Genomic DNA, 13448 nt, shown 5'->3' with positions numbered 1-13448 from the left:
TAATTGTTTGTGTTTTGTTGATTACTTTCTAGGAGAAGTCTGGAATTTTGCTTGGTTTGGCTCTTTGCAACCCCACTTATTTGCTTTGCAAAGTTGATAAGTACATGAAACAGAATGATTTTCAGGCATTTTAAGTGGCTAGTCATCTTTGTACTCAACTAAGTGAAAACAAAACACACTTTCCATTAACTTAAAATCCTCTTACTTGGAGCATTTGATATTTTTAGAAATCTCTCTTTTGCTTTGATTGAAAATGTTTTCAAGATGTCCTCTAATTTGTGTGTGTGTGTGTGTGTGTGTGTGTGTGTGTGTACACGACAAATTCTGGACCTGGGAAAATAGAGGGCCCATCCAGGGGAATAATGGAACCCAATCCCTGATTCTCTTCCATGACCTAGAGGTTAATGAGGTTCAGCATCTTAACACCTCCATTTAAAAGGTAGTAGCCAGAGACATGCTGATATGTAAAGGGACCTAGGCAGTCAGTGGCTGCGATGCCCCTCATTTTCTAGTTCTATTAGACTCTACAATCAGTGAATGAATTACAGCATCCACTGGGAGCAACCAGGGTCCAGGAAATGGTTGGTTTATTGCCCCAGACACACATCACATACAGGAGCAATTTTCCCAGGCTCCCACAGAAAACACTTAGCACAATTTATCTTGCTGTTTTCCAGAAACCATGCCTTCAATTGCTTTCAGTGTCAGGGGTAAGAATGCATTTCCAATCCTAAGGATGGGTTAAAGAAAACAAGCTAATGACAGCTCACAGCTCACCCCTCCCCAGCTGCCAGGGTCTTCTTGTTACTGTATGCCTCCCCACTCTCCTACCCCCCACTGCTTCTGGCTCTCACCCCACCTGGTCTGCTATCCCCATGAATGTGGCAGGGAGACAGGTGTTCTGTGTTCATTCCTTAAGTGTTAGTCATGCTTGATATGGCCCAAGGTAAAATTAAAGCTGAATTGGCAGGTGGCCTCTCTCCATGGACCATGGGTCCTCCCTGGAGATAGGGTACTGGGAAGGGCAAATTTGTCAGGCATGGTGAGGTGGAAAGCACACTATCCAGGAGTCACGGCAACAGCATCCTTTCTCTGTTAATCATTGGAGAGGTAATACACAAATATATAAAGTTGTACAACCATGCAGAAGAGGCAGGTGAAGGTCCTAACACCCCCACCCCCACTGATGAACACATCTGATGGTTTGATGTATATTGTTCTAAACTAGTGCCAAACAGTCAACTGTGCCACAGACATAACTTTAAATTGTAGAGTAGCTGTGTTAAAAAAAAAAAAAAAGGAAAACCATGTTAAAATAAGTGAAACTAATTTTAGAACTTATTTAACTCAATATATCTCAACTCTTTTCATTTCAACATGTGCTAAAAAAACTTATTAATCATGTCTTTTATGTCATTTTTTTGTACTTCAAAATTCGGCCAAATACTACCCCCAACCCCCACTTTTTTTTACTCTAATGTCAGACATAAAAAATGGTAGTTTGCTGTCTCATACTTGAATTCACAGCATATCTCAGTTAAGATGGGCCAAATTTCAGGTGGTTAGTAGCTACATATAGCCAATGGCTACTAAGTTGGGCAACATAGCTGTAGACCTTTGCATATCAAGGTTTGTTCTTGTACACCTGGATCAGGCCAGAAAGATCTTACCACAACTTTTGTGTCCAACTAATAATAGATATATTTACACTTTAGAACTTAAAGTTCTACTTTAGAGTATTTGATAGTTGCACAGTCCATGACCATCATTGGTTTAATGATTTCTCAAAGGAGTTGAAAATAAAATTGGATGCTCCTAATTTTTCACTCAGTTCAAAATATACTGGAACAAACATCTATATTGCCTTTGCACATTTAAAAGTATTTCCAGATAATAAACCCCTAGAAGTGGATGAGCTGGGTTAAAGCATATGTTCGCTTGACAGATACTGCCCAGATCCCCTCCAAAAACATGCTGCCAGGAGTCTGTGAGAGGGAAGCAGATTCTTAACCAAAGAGGCCACCAGCTAGCTTGGGGTTTGGACTTTGGTTCCCTTAGATGTAAAACCGAGGAGTTGGGCTAACCCTTCCTTCTTTCTTAAATGCCTGCTTCTGTGGCTCAAATGTTGGTGGTTCCAGCCCATCTCTTTGGTGGGTAGGATGGTGCATGGGTGAGAGCTCCCTGTTCACTATCGGCAGAACAAGACCAGAGAGGCCAATGAGCAAACAAAGCTTCTCATGCACCTTGTCTGAGGTCAGCAGAAAACTCTCAATGAAGACCCAAACTCCTATTTTTTTGTAGTTACTATTACACTGCCTTTCTTTAATATGATGTTGTCTGCTAAGTGCTGTCACAGCAAATGAGCAGAGGAACAAGGAGCAGCCCCAGCAGCCTGGCTCCTGAGCTGGCTGCCTCAGGCATCATGTTGATCTACATCAGCTTCACTCCCACTGGTGTGCCACCAGTGTCCTTCCCCACCGTGGTGGCCCCAGCGACATCACAGCCCCTGAGGGATACAGTCCTTGTTTGTACACACTGTCAATGGTGTGGGGCACCTTTGCAGGTTCTGGGAGTCCTGAGAGAGGAAGTCCACCTAGAGAGTAGCAAAGGACCACTGAAAAGGAGAGGGTGCCCCCCATGGGAGCCAGGTGGGTCCTGGGAGGTCAGCCTTGGTCTTCCAATCCTCTCTCTTGTAAGCAATGGGCTGCGCCCTCCCAGACAGGGAAGACCAAACTGGGCTCTCAGGTAATGTCCCAGAGGCCCTATACACAGTGGCTTTCCAACTACCTTGCCCTCCTGAACAAGCCAGCCAGGAGGGGAGCTGCAGAGGGGGCACCTGAGACCCTTGTGGCAATCCCTTGGTTCCCAATCAGGGAGGAGCTAATGATGGGGGGAAGGGAAGATTCATCCATCCATCCCCATTCCTCCCCAGCTGTGTGGGATTGAGTCTTCCAACCAGGGGCATGCGGTGTCTTAGCATTTATCCAGACCTTCTTACCTTCCTTCGGCAATGTCTTACAGTTTTCAGTGTACAAGTCTTTCACCTCCTTGCTTAAACATTTTCCCAGGTATTTTATTCTTTTTAATGTTATTATCAACGAGATTGTTTTCTTAATTTCCTTTTTGGATTCTTCACTGCTGGTGTTTGGAAACACAACTGATTTTGGAGTAATGATCTTGTACTCCAAAACTTCACTAAGTTTACTTACTAGAGGTAGCAGGGTTTTTGTGGATTCTTTCAGAGGTTTGCTTTGTTTTATTTGGACTTTATCTGTATTCCTAAACAATATATTGTTTAGCTTTGTCTGCTTTTGAACTTTACATAAACAGACTCACACTGTGTGTCCCCTTGGGGACTTGTTTCTTTTGCTCTGTGTTATGCTTTGAGAGCCATTCATATGGTGTGGTTTGTCTGTTCCTGTTGCCATATAGTATTTCCTTGTGTGAATGTGTGGGGATGGACTTACAGGTCCCACTACAGCTGGGCAGCAGGGCTGCTGTCTGTTGGGGCTCTCGTGAATGGTGCCACGGGAACATGTGTGTGGGGTACACATGTGCATGAGCAAATTTGGGGGTAAACCTCAGCATAGAATTGATAGACTCAAGCTTGTGGCTGCTCTGCTTCCCCAAACAATACCAAAAGGCCTTCTGTCCTCCTTAAAAGGAGGAGCTCAGAAGCATCTGCCCATTCTGGAAAAAGCATTTAGAATCAGCCAGAGGAGACAGATGTGTGATGAGGGACTAGGCTGTGCATAGGAATCAAGAACAGCTGCCTGGCATGAAGCCAGCCAGGACTGGTGGCTTCACCATGACTTGGTCTCCTCTCTTGGTGCCTGTTCACCTCCCAGGGTCCCTACCAAAGCCCTAACCCCTCTACTGTCTCAGTTTCCTCATCTTTATATTTTTTAATATATTTTTTAATTTTTTTAATGTTTTATTTATTTCTAGGAGAGAGAGAGACAGCATGAGCAGGGGAGGGTCAGAGAGAGAGGGAGATACAGAATCTGAAACAGGCTCCAGGCTCTGAGCTGGCAGTCAGCACAGAGCCCGACGCGGGGCTCGAACCCACAAACCACGAGATCATGACCTAAGCAAAAGTCGGACACTTAAACGACTAAGCCACCCAGGCACCCCAGTTTCCTCATCTTTAAAACCACAGTGAGGGGAGCACATTTTCTCTGCAGGCCTCTTCCCCCCAACAACCACTGCATCTCAGTTCTATGTGGCAGTCACTGTGACCACACTCAGAAATGGGATCCGGTGCTCTGCCTTCTTCCTGGTATTTCCTCTTCCAGGAGCACTTTTCTCCTTTGCTCCTGCACCCAAATTCATCTCAGTCTTCAAGGATGAGCCAAACACACCCTCCCTGTTTTCCCCACCTCGTAAGTTCCACCCCCAAGGAAAAGTACTTGTCCCCCCACACCATGCTCAACTATACAGTGCCAGTGTGCCCACCTGGGAGCTCCCAAGGGCCGTGTGCACTCAGTACACCAGCAGAGCCTACCAGGTAAGGGGGCTTCATAAACTACTAGTGTGAAATACACAAATGCTGGCTTCCTCTCATGTCACACAAGACGCTCTGGGGCTACAGAGGTCCCACTGAACTTTTGAAGACACATTTCCTCTGACATAAGTCTCCCAAGTTTTAAATGCTGAGCTGTGTGTGGGAACACTTATCTATAAATACATGAGCAGCCCAGACACTGGCCATGAGTCATGGGTCACTACAGACCACAGTGGTCAAGATAGACCTAGAGGAACACAGTGAATGAGAACCCCATTTGGGATGCTCAGCCGTGCTCCCTCCTCCACACACAGACCCCCACCCATCTCTACACAGCTCCCACCCTAGTCCTCACTTCCCAGAGTGGTCCCTGCAGGAGTGACCATCATTGCCAGACCCCTCATGTCTTTCTCAAATTGTAACAGAACTCAAGGGGTTTGCCACTTGGGGTGCAGCAAATTGAACACAACCCAAGGAACCACTGAAAGCAAAGAACTTTTTATTATTTGTTGTGAGTGAGAAGACAGGGAGATGGCTCTCAAAGCATTGTCTTCCTGTGGAGTTAGAACAGGAAGCTTTTATTCAGTGTGTTAGGGGTCAAGGGAGGGAGCTTGCATATACATTAAGGAATGCATACATGTCCTATTACTTAAGCACTTTGGTTCAATTCTGTAAGCCTAACCTGTCAATGTGCTAGTGCGTACATTGTATGTTTGAAAAATGGTGGAAAACTCCACTCACAGGAGGAGATCTTAGTATTATATATAGCTAAAGGTAACTTCAGGACAACTCATGGGTGAGGGAGGTGCTTCTGTGCAGGTCCTCAGCTACAATCTGGCTCAAACTGGCTCATGTAAGGGGCTGTCAGGCGAGACCCATCTAGCAAGGGGCTCTCAGGTGAAACACCTGGCTGGGTGCCTCCTTGGCTGGAACTGTTGGTTTTGCAAAACAAAGCACATGGCTTCACTGCTTATTCTCCTTCCCCACCTCCCTTCTGCTAATAGCGCCCAGGCCTCTCTTATTTGAGTAACTCCCCTTTGCATCCTAGCTAACAAAATCTATCTCATCCTGGTTCTCAGTCTCCAGGAGCTGACTATTGCAAACTAGCCAATCTGCTGCACAGGCACTACTGAAATATGAGAGGTGCTTGCCAATTAATGCATGCACACTGGTCCCCAGGAACTGCAGGAAACTGACTTAGCATGGATGATAATATTATCGGCACAGAGCTGCTATGAGGACAGGGAAGGGGAATACTGGTAAAAGAAAATCTTGGAAAACCACAAACCAAGATTTGTGTCTGACATTCTTAAGGGATGATGAGTGAGCTGTGAGTTTGGAAGGGAATGATCTCTGTTTCATCAAAGTGTCCCTGATCTTGAGGATAGCTGGCCAGGCCTGGGCTTGACTCTTAGCCCCGCCATCCCATGGGCTCCCTGCTTCCTCTGCCATTGACCGCTGAATTAAGAACAATGTATTCCAATGTCTACCAACCCTACCTGACAGATCCTGGGCATTTAGATGGAAGCTGAAATCTTACCCTTGTTATACTTCATTCAGCTCGTGATTACTTAAGACACTCAAAAACTATTTACTGAATACCTATCTCTGCCAGACAATGGGCTTGAGGTTTTTCACACTAAACTGTATTTAATCCTTACAACAATCCCACCTAACCAGCAAGATAATTGAGGCTCAGGAAAGTTAAATAAATTGGCCACAGTCATAAAGATAAAAAACAGGGGCACCTGGGTGGCTCAGTTGGTTAAGCATCGCATTCTTGATTTCAGCTCAGGTCATGATCTCACAGTTCATGGGTTTAAGCCCTGTATCAGGCTCTGCACTGATAGTCCAGAGTCAGCTTAGGATTCTCTCTCTTTCCCCCTTTCTCTGCTACCCCTGCACACACACACACTCTCTCTCTCTTTCTCTCTCTCTCTCTCTCTCTAAATAAATAAATAAATAATAAACAAGCTTAAAGAAAAGAAAAGAAACAGTGAATCTGGGAGCTGACTTAAGTATGGCAAATCCAGAGTCCTTTTCTCTCCACCACATCTTTTATTATATTTTTATTTTATGGACCACCTTCAAAGCCTTAACCCAAAGAAATGACTTTAATAGTAAAACTTACAAGAACCAGCGCAAACCCACTGGGAAGATTTCAGGGTATGACTCCACAAGGAATATGGCCAGGAGGCGTTGCCTCCTGGTGGTGCCACAGGGTGGAATCCCATGCATCTGGGTAAAGCATGAGGAAGCTCTCTATACAACTGATATAGGCTGGCTGGGTCCAAGAACCCAGAGGGGGTCCCGCAGGATAGAAATCAAGTGCAAGCCTAGAGGAAGTGAGAGCAGAGTTTACTGAAGACATAGAGCAAATACAGACAGAGTGTCTGGAAGACTCAGAAAGGAAAAGGAGACTGAGTCTTAGCTTTGCTTGGGGTCTGGGCTATTTACTGAGGATGGTGATCTGGTGTGTGTCCTCTCAGGCATCCAGGGACAGACAGAGCAAGGACAAGTGCTCAGGAGCCAGCAGTCTTGACGTCAAGGTGTCTGGAGTCAGTGGTCTTGGAAAACGTATAGGACGACCTTGCAGGTCACTTCTTAGATTGCGCTGAAAGTCTCCAAGAAATCATTAACTCCTTGACCTTTACGAGGAGGACATACATTAAGTCATGTGTAGGAGGTGCAGGTGCTGGCATGAATAGAAGCAGCAGAAAGCAGGCCTTCCCAGGATCCCCTCAATTTCCCTATTTCACAAGGGCTCAGAAAGATGCCCACATACATCACTGAACTGTCATTTTTTAAAAGTTCTTTACAAGAGTATGTGTGTTGGAATAAACAGGAGGGAATGTCTGAAAGGCACGCAGCAACTGTTAGCAGGGGGCACTGCTGGAGGCTAGGGGTTGGAGGGAAGGAAAATCACTTTTCAATTTAGACACTTCTTTTTTTTTTTAATGTTTATTTACTTTTGAGAGAGAGACAGAGACAGAGTACAGACAGGGGAGGGGCAGAGAGAGAGGGAGACAAAGAATCTGAATCAGGCTCCAGGCTCTGAGCTGTCAGCACAGAGCCCGACGTGGGGCTGGAACTCAGGAACCATGAGATCATGACCTGAACTGAAGTCAGACGCTTAACCGACTGAGTCACCCAGGTGCCCCTTAATTTTAGACGTTTCTAAATCTTTGTCATTATTCCGCTGAGCATATATTAGGTTAGGGATGCTTGTGGGTTTGTTGTCGTTGTTGTTGTTCGTTTGTTTTAAATTCAAAGCAAAGGAAAAAACCACACCTCATCCCTCCCCTCCCCACCTCACCAGCCCATCCCCATCCCCACCCTGTGCTTCAGGCATGAAGCTTTTGAGGCCATCTCTAAAAGGAAAAGAATAGGAAACTGTGAGCTTCAAATCAAGATTCAGGTCTTGGAGAGGCGGGTGTGGGGCTCTACAGCTAAAACTTCTCTTGTGGTGGATCATGGCCCAAGCCAGTGACCCCCATGTCGCTTCATGTTACAGGGTGACTCCCAGGCCTGCTGCCACCCATATCCACTGTGCCCCATAGAATGTGTCTTCTCATTATGATGCCAGGTCCACTTGTAATCAGGGCGCAGGGACACAAGAGCACCTGCCTCTGGAGCTCCCACCCAGACCAGGTTTGGCTGTTCCCCACTAGCAAAGTCCAAAGGCAGAGAGGTGGGTGATGGGTGAAACAAGAAAGGAGTTTATTTCAGCGAGGCCAGCCCCGGGAAGACAGCAGACTAGAGTCTCAAAGACTGTCTCCTAAGGGCCTAAGGAGAATGTGGGACAAAGATCAGTGGGTGTATGCAAGCGGGCAGTGAAGTTCAAGTCATCATTGTCTTGGGGTCAAACATACGGGGGCTCGCTGGAGTCAGGACAGAATTTATTGCACTTCCCATCACCGGATGATTTGCCCACCGGGTCTTTTGCCTGAGTTAAGAGAGAAGCTGGAAAGAAGAACTTAATCAGTTAGAAAGTACAGGCTAAGGTCAAAATGGAGGTAGTTGAAGTCCTCTGTCACAATCCCCACAAGCCTCCTCACTGTCCCCCAGCAGCTGTGTGGGCCACCGAGGGCCAACCTGCCATGGTTACCAGTGACCTGTTGTGGGCACCATGCTGAGCCATATTGGAGTCTGTGAGAGAAGGAACAATGAGTGCCCTATATACATTTACCAAAATATCCCCTCATGTTTAAACCGTGTGGGAAAAGTAAGAACTCCACAGTCAAAAAACATGACTGTATAAAAAGCCTCACGCCACCCAACACGCTGGTATGTCACACAGTGAACCCTTGTACACCGCCCAGTGGACACATGCTGGCTGCACAGCCCAAGAGCCGTGAGCTGGTCGGAAACAACCTTCGCACAACGAGACAAGGTCATACAAGGAGCGACAACCTGTCTTTAAAATGTTGATATTGTGATCACAATGGATTCTTGGCATTGATTTATCTTTTTTTAATTTCGTATGAAATGGGGGCACCTAGGTGGCTCAGGCAGTTGAGCGTCTGACTCTTGACTTCACTTAAAGTCATGATCTCACAATTCGAGGGTTCGAGTCCCTTGTCTGGCTCTGAGCTGACAATGAGGAGCCTACTTGGGATTCTCTCTCTCTCTCTCTCTCTCTTTCAAAATAAACTTTTAAAAAACCTAATCAAAAAATAAAATTTTGAGGGCGCCTGGGTGGCTCAGTCAGTTAAGCATCCACTTGGGCTCAGGTCATGATCTTGCAGTCTGTGGGTTGAGCCCCGTGTCCGGCTCTGTGCTGACAGCTCAGAGCCTGGAGCCTGCTTCGAATTCTGTGTTTTCCTTTCTCTCTCTGCCCCTCCCCTGCTCATGCTCTGTCTCTCTCTCAAAAATAAATAAACATAAAATTTTTAAAAAATAAATAAATAAATAGAATTTTGTGTGAAATGTTATTTATCTTAGATACTGAATTGTGGCACCCTAGACCTGCCCATCACCCAAGAAAGGCAAAGGAGGCTCAGTAGTGCTTTGCCTGCTCAGCCATGTCAGAGCACTGGTTCCTTCCCTGGGTGTCCAGGTGCCAGCACTGACATCAGAGGCATCTCCTCCAACTTGTCTCCCCTACACCATGAACTTGCAGTTCCTTGAGAGGTCTCGCTTGTTAGGACCCAAATAGAGCAGCGGAAAGCTGAGGGCCACATGAGCAGTGGATCTCAAAAGTTTGTTAAAATACGGATTCTCACACCCTGATTCTGATTCCAGGGCCTGGAGTGAAACCTAGATATCTTCATTTTTTTAAAATTTATATTTAATTGTGGTAGGATATGCACAACATAAAATTTTGCATCTTAACCATTTTTAAGAGTATAATATACTGGCATTGAGTACATTGACACTGCTGGCCAGCCATCATCACCATCTCCTCTAGAATGTTTTCATTCTCCCAAACTGAAACTCTACCCATTGAATAGTAATTCCCCATTTCCCCTCGTCAACTCCTGGGTCCCATGACTCTTACTGCCTATCTTTACGAATTTGATTACTTTAAAAATATTTTAATGTTCTATTTACTTCTGAGAGAGAAAGAAAGAGAGGGAGAGAGAGATAGTGTGAGCAGGGGAGGGTCAGAGACAGAGGGAGACACAGAATCTGAAACAGGCTCCAGGCTCTGAGCTGTCAGCACAGAGCCCAATGCAGGGCTCGAACCCATGAACCGTGATATCATGACCTGAGCTGAAGTCGGCCACTTAACCAACTGAGCCACCCAGGCACCCCTGAATTTGATTAGTTTAGGTACCTGATGTAAGCATTTGTCCTTTGTGACTGGTGTATTTCACTCAGCATGCTGTCCTCAAGGTTCATTCACGTTGTAGTGGGTGTCAGGATTTCTTTCCTTTTGAAGATTGAGAATATTCCATCATATAGATAAACCACATTTTGTTGGGTTGTTTCACCTTTTGGCTATTTTGAATAATGCTGCTGTGAACACAGGTATACAAATATCTCCCTGAAGCTCTGTTTACAATTCTTTGGAGCATATGCTCCAAAGTGGAAATACTGGATCATATGGTGATTCTAAGTTTAATTTTTGAAGAATTACCATACTGTTTTCCATTGTATCTGCTTAATTTTAGTTATTTATTTTTTAAATGTTTTAATGTTTTATTTATTTTTGAGAGAGAGATAGAGACAGCGTGAGCAGAGGAGGGTCAGAGAGAGAGGAAGACACAGAATCCAAAGACAGGCTCCAGGCTCTGAGCTAGCTGTCAGCACAGAGCCCGACACAGGGCTCGAACTCACTAACCGTGAGATCATGACCTGAGCCGAAGTTGGACGTCCAACTGTCCAACTGACTGAGCCACCCAGGAGCCCCAGCTTCATTTTAAAAGGTTTATTTATTTATTTATTTTGAGAGAGAAAGGGGGGTAGAGGGGCATAGAGAGAGGAGGAGAGAGAGAATTCCAAGTAGGCTCTGTGCTGTCAGTGTAGAGCCCGATGTGGGACTCGAACTCATGAACCATGAGATCATGACCTGAATTGAAGTTAAGAGTTGGATGCCTACCTGACTGGGTCACCCAGGCACCCCTGCTCCATTTTAAAATTCCACACATAGTGCACAGTGTTCCAGTATCTCCACATCCTCACCAACACTCGTTATTTTCTTTTTTTTTCATTTTATTTATTTACTTTTTTTTTACAAATAGTTTATTGTCAAATTAGTTTCCACATAACACTCAGTGCTCATCCCCACAAGTGTCCTCCTCCATGCCCATCCCCCCCTCTCCCCCACATCCATCAGTCCTCAGTTTTTGTCAGCATTCAAGAGTCTCTCATGGTTTGCCTCTCTCCCTTTCCCCCACCATTTCCGCCCTTCTTCTCCCCCTTGTTCCTCCGTCAAGTTCCTCCTAATCCTCCTATACGTGCAAACATATATTTGTCCTTCTCTGCCTGACTTATTTCGCTCAGCATAACACCCTCAAGGTCCATCCATGTTGCTACACATGGCCAGATTTCATTCTTTCTCATTGCCATGTAGTATTCCATGGTATAGATAAACCCAAGGGATACAGAAACACTCGTTATTTTCTGTTGTGTGTGTGTGTTTTAATCGTAGCCATCCTAATGGTGTGAGGTAATATCTCACTGGTTTTGATTTACCTTCCCTAATGATTACTAATACTGAGCATCTTTTCATTTGTTTGTTGGTCATCTGTATGTCTTCTTTAGAAAATGGCTAGTCCATTCCTCTGCCCATCTTTAAATCAGGATGTTTACTGTTGTTGTCATTGTTAAGTTGTAGGAGGGTTTGGTTTTTTGTTTGGTTTTTTTTACATATTCTGTATGTTGATTCTTTATCAGATACATGATTTGCAAATATTTCCTCCTGTTCCAGAGTTGTCAGATACTTAACATTTTTAACTACTTCCCTGCACCATCTTTGAAGATCACAGGCACAGACCCTGTGGACCCTTTTCTAGAAGCAAGTTTCTGGAGGAACAGGGGTTTCTACTGAGGAACAGGGGTTGAGAGGAAAAGATAGGGAGGAGACCTGGCTCCACTCAGGACCCAGTGGCCCATTCTAGGACAGGTAGCAGCCCTTACCTGAACACCCAAAGGCATAGGTCTCTGGTACCAGGAGGATAAGAGGCATGTAGAGTGGTGCAGGCCCTCACACCCAGAAACTGTGGCCTTCCCCATCTACAGAGCAAGGCTCCTCCTTCAAAAACATGATTCTAAAAAGTATAGGGCCACCCCTGTGCCCCATTCTCTAATGAGGAAGAGAGGCCACACCTATCTGTGAAGCACAGCTTGTGTTTAGAAGTGCCCGTCTGGCCTACCTTTATGTGATCCTGTAAATGAGGAGCAGAGACATCCAACATCCAGAAGGGCATGTGATTTGCAGGAGCTCTCCCCTTAAATGGCTCTACCTGGGGCTGCGGCTAGAAGCTGACCTTGGCTATCTTCCCTTCTCTCCGTTCATTCCCCCCACACATACCCCCAGCCAACCCATTATCTTACCTGAGGATCTGATAGTTTACCCCTTTTTTTCAGGCTCAGTGGAGAGCCCTCAGCTGAGTACAAACCGCCATGTTCCTTGTGCATTGGTTCTCATTGGTGACCAGCACAGCTCTCTGGAAGGTGGGAGAATTCAATATCCCAACACATGACCTGTTTTTATTTCCTCTCCTCCTTCAAATGGTCCAAGAGAAGTGGATGTGGGAGTGGGTCCCACAGGCCTTCATTCCAGGATATCTAAATATCAGTCTGGGTCTGGGGTCTTTTGCTGCATTTGTAGGACCTGAAGGTCTTTCCTGTCAATGGTAAAAATGAGGAGCACGTATCAAAGTCTCAGTACCCTAAGCCCAGCTGCTGCCTGTGTGGCTGGCTCAGCTGCATAATTATCTGGATTGCTCTGGTGCGCTCTCCTTTTCTTCTGTTTTGCTTTGTTTTTTCCTCCTAATTCACTATTTGGACTTGCTCAGGACTAATAACCACTGCATTCCACCCAAGGTCAGCAACCCCCTCACTTCAGGTGAGGTCAGCCTGGCAGGTAGCACATGTCAGAAGTGTATCCAGCCTTTGGGCAGAACCACTTTGAATTAAGACCCATCTTATGTGGTTTGACTGCATCAAAAATGACTATTCCAAAAGCAAATGGGTGTCTGCTCACATTATAACAGGAAAACCCAGTTTTGATGAAATCCATACAGTGAATTCTGGCAAGACTTTTGTCTTTGTCCATTCAAGCTACTATAATAGAATGTCATAGACTGGGTGGCTCATAAACTTATTTCTCACAGGTCTGCAGACTAGGAAGTCCAAGTTCAAGGTACCTGCAGATTTGATGTCTGGCAAGCACTTCCTAGTTCACAGATAGCTGTCTTTTCACTGCATCCTCACATGGTGAAGGGGCAAGGGAACTCTCTGGGGTCTATTCTCTAAGGGCACTAATCCCACTCAT

General features: G+C 45.5%; 1 protein-coding gene across 1 annotated transcript in view; it reads left to right on the top strand.

Annotated features, from left to right (window-relative positions):
• The window catches only part of TRPM1 (transient receptor potential cation channel subfamily M member 1), a 101678-nt gene that overhangs the window by 1598 nt on the left and 86632 nt on the right, over positions 1 to 13448 (top strand). Inside the window, 2 exon segments of the mRNA XM_077762354.1 lie at positions 2116 to 2186; positions 2189 to 2253. Coding sequence (XP_077618480.1) covers positions 2116 to 2186; positions 2189 to 2253 — 136 coding nt within the window.

The sequence above is a fragment of the Crocuta crocuta genome, unplaced genomic scaffold (assembly GCF_008692635.1).
Source record: "Crocuta crocuta isolate KB4526 unplaced genomic scaffold, BGI_CrCroc_1.0 scaffold93, whole genome shotgun sequence".
Taxonomy (NCBI): domain Eukaryota; kingdom Metazoa; phylum Chordata; class Mammalia; order Carnivora; family Hyaenidae; genus Crocuta; species Crocuta crocuta.
This window is presented reverse-complemented; position numbering and strand designations above follow the sequence as displayed.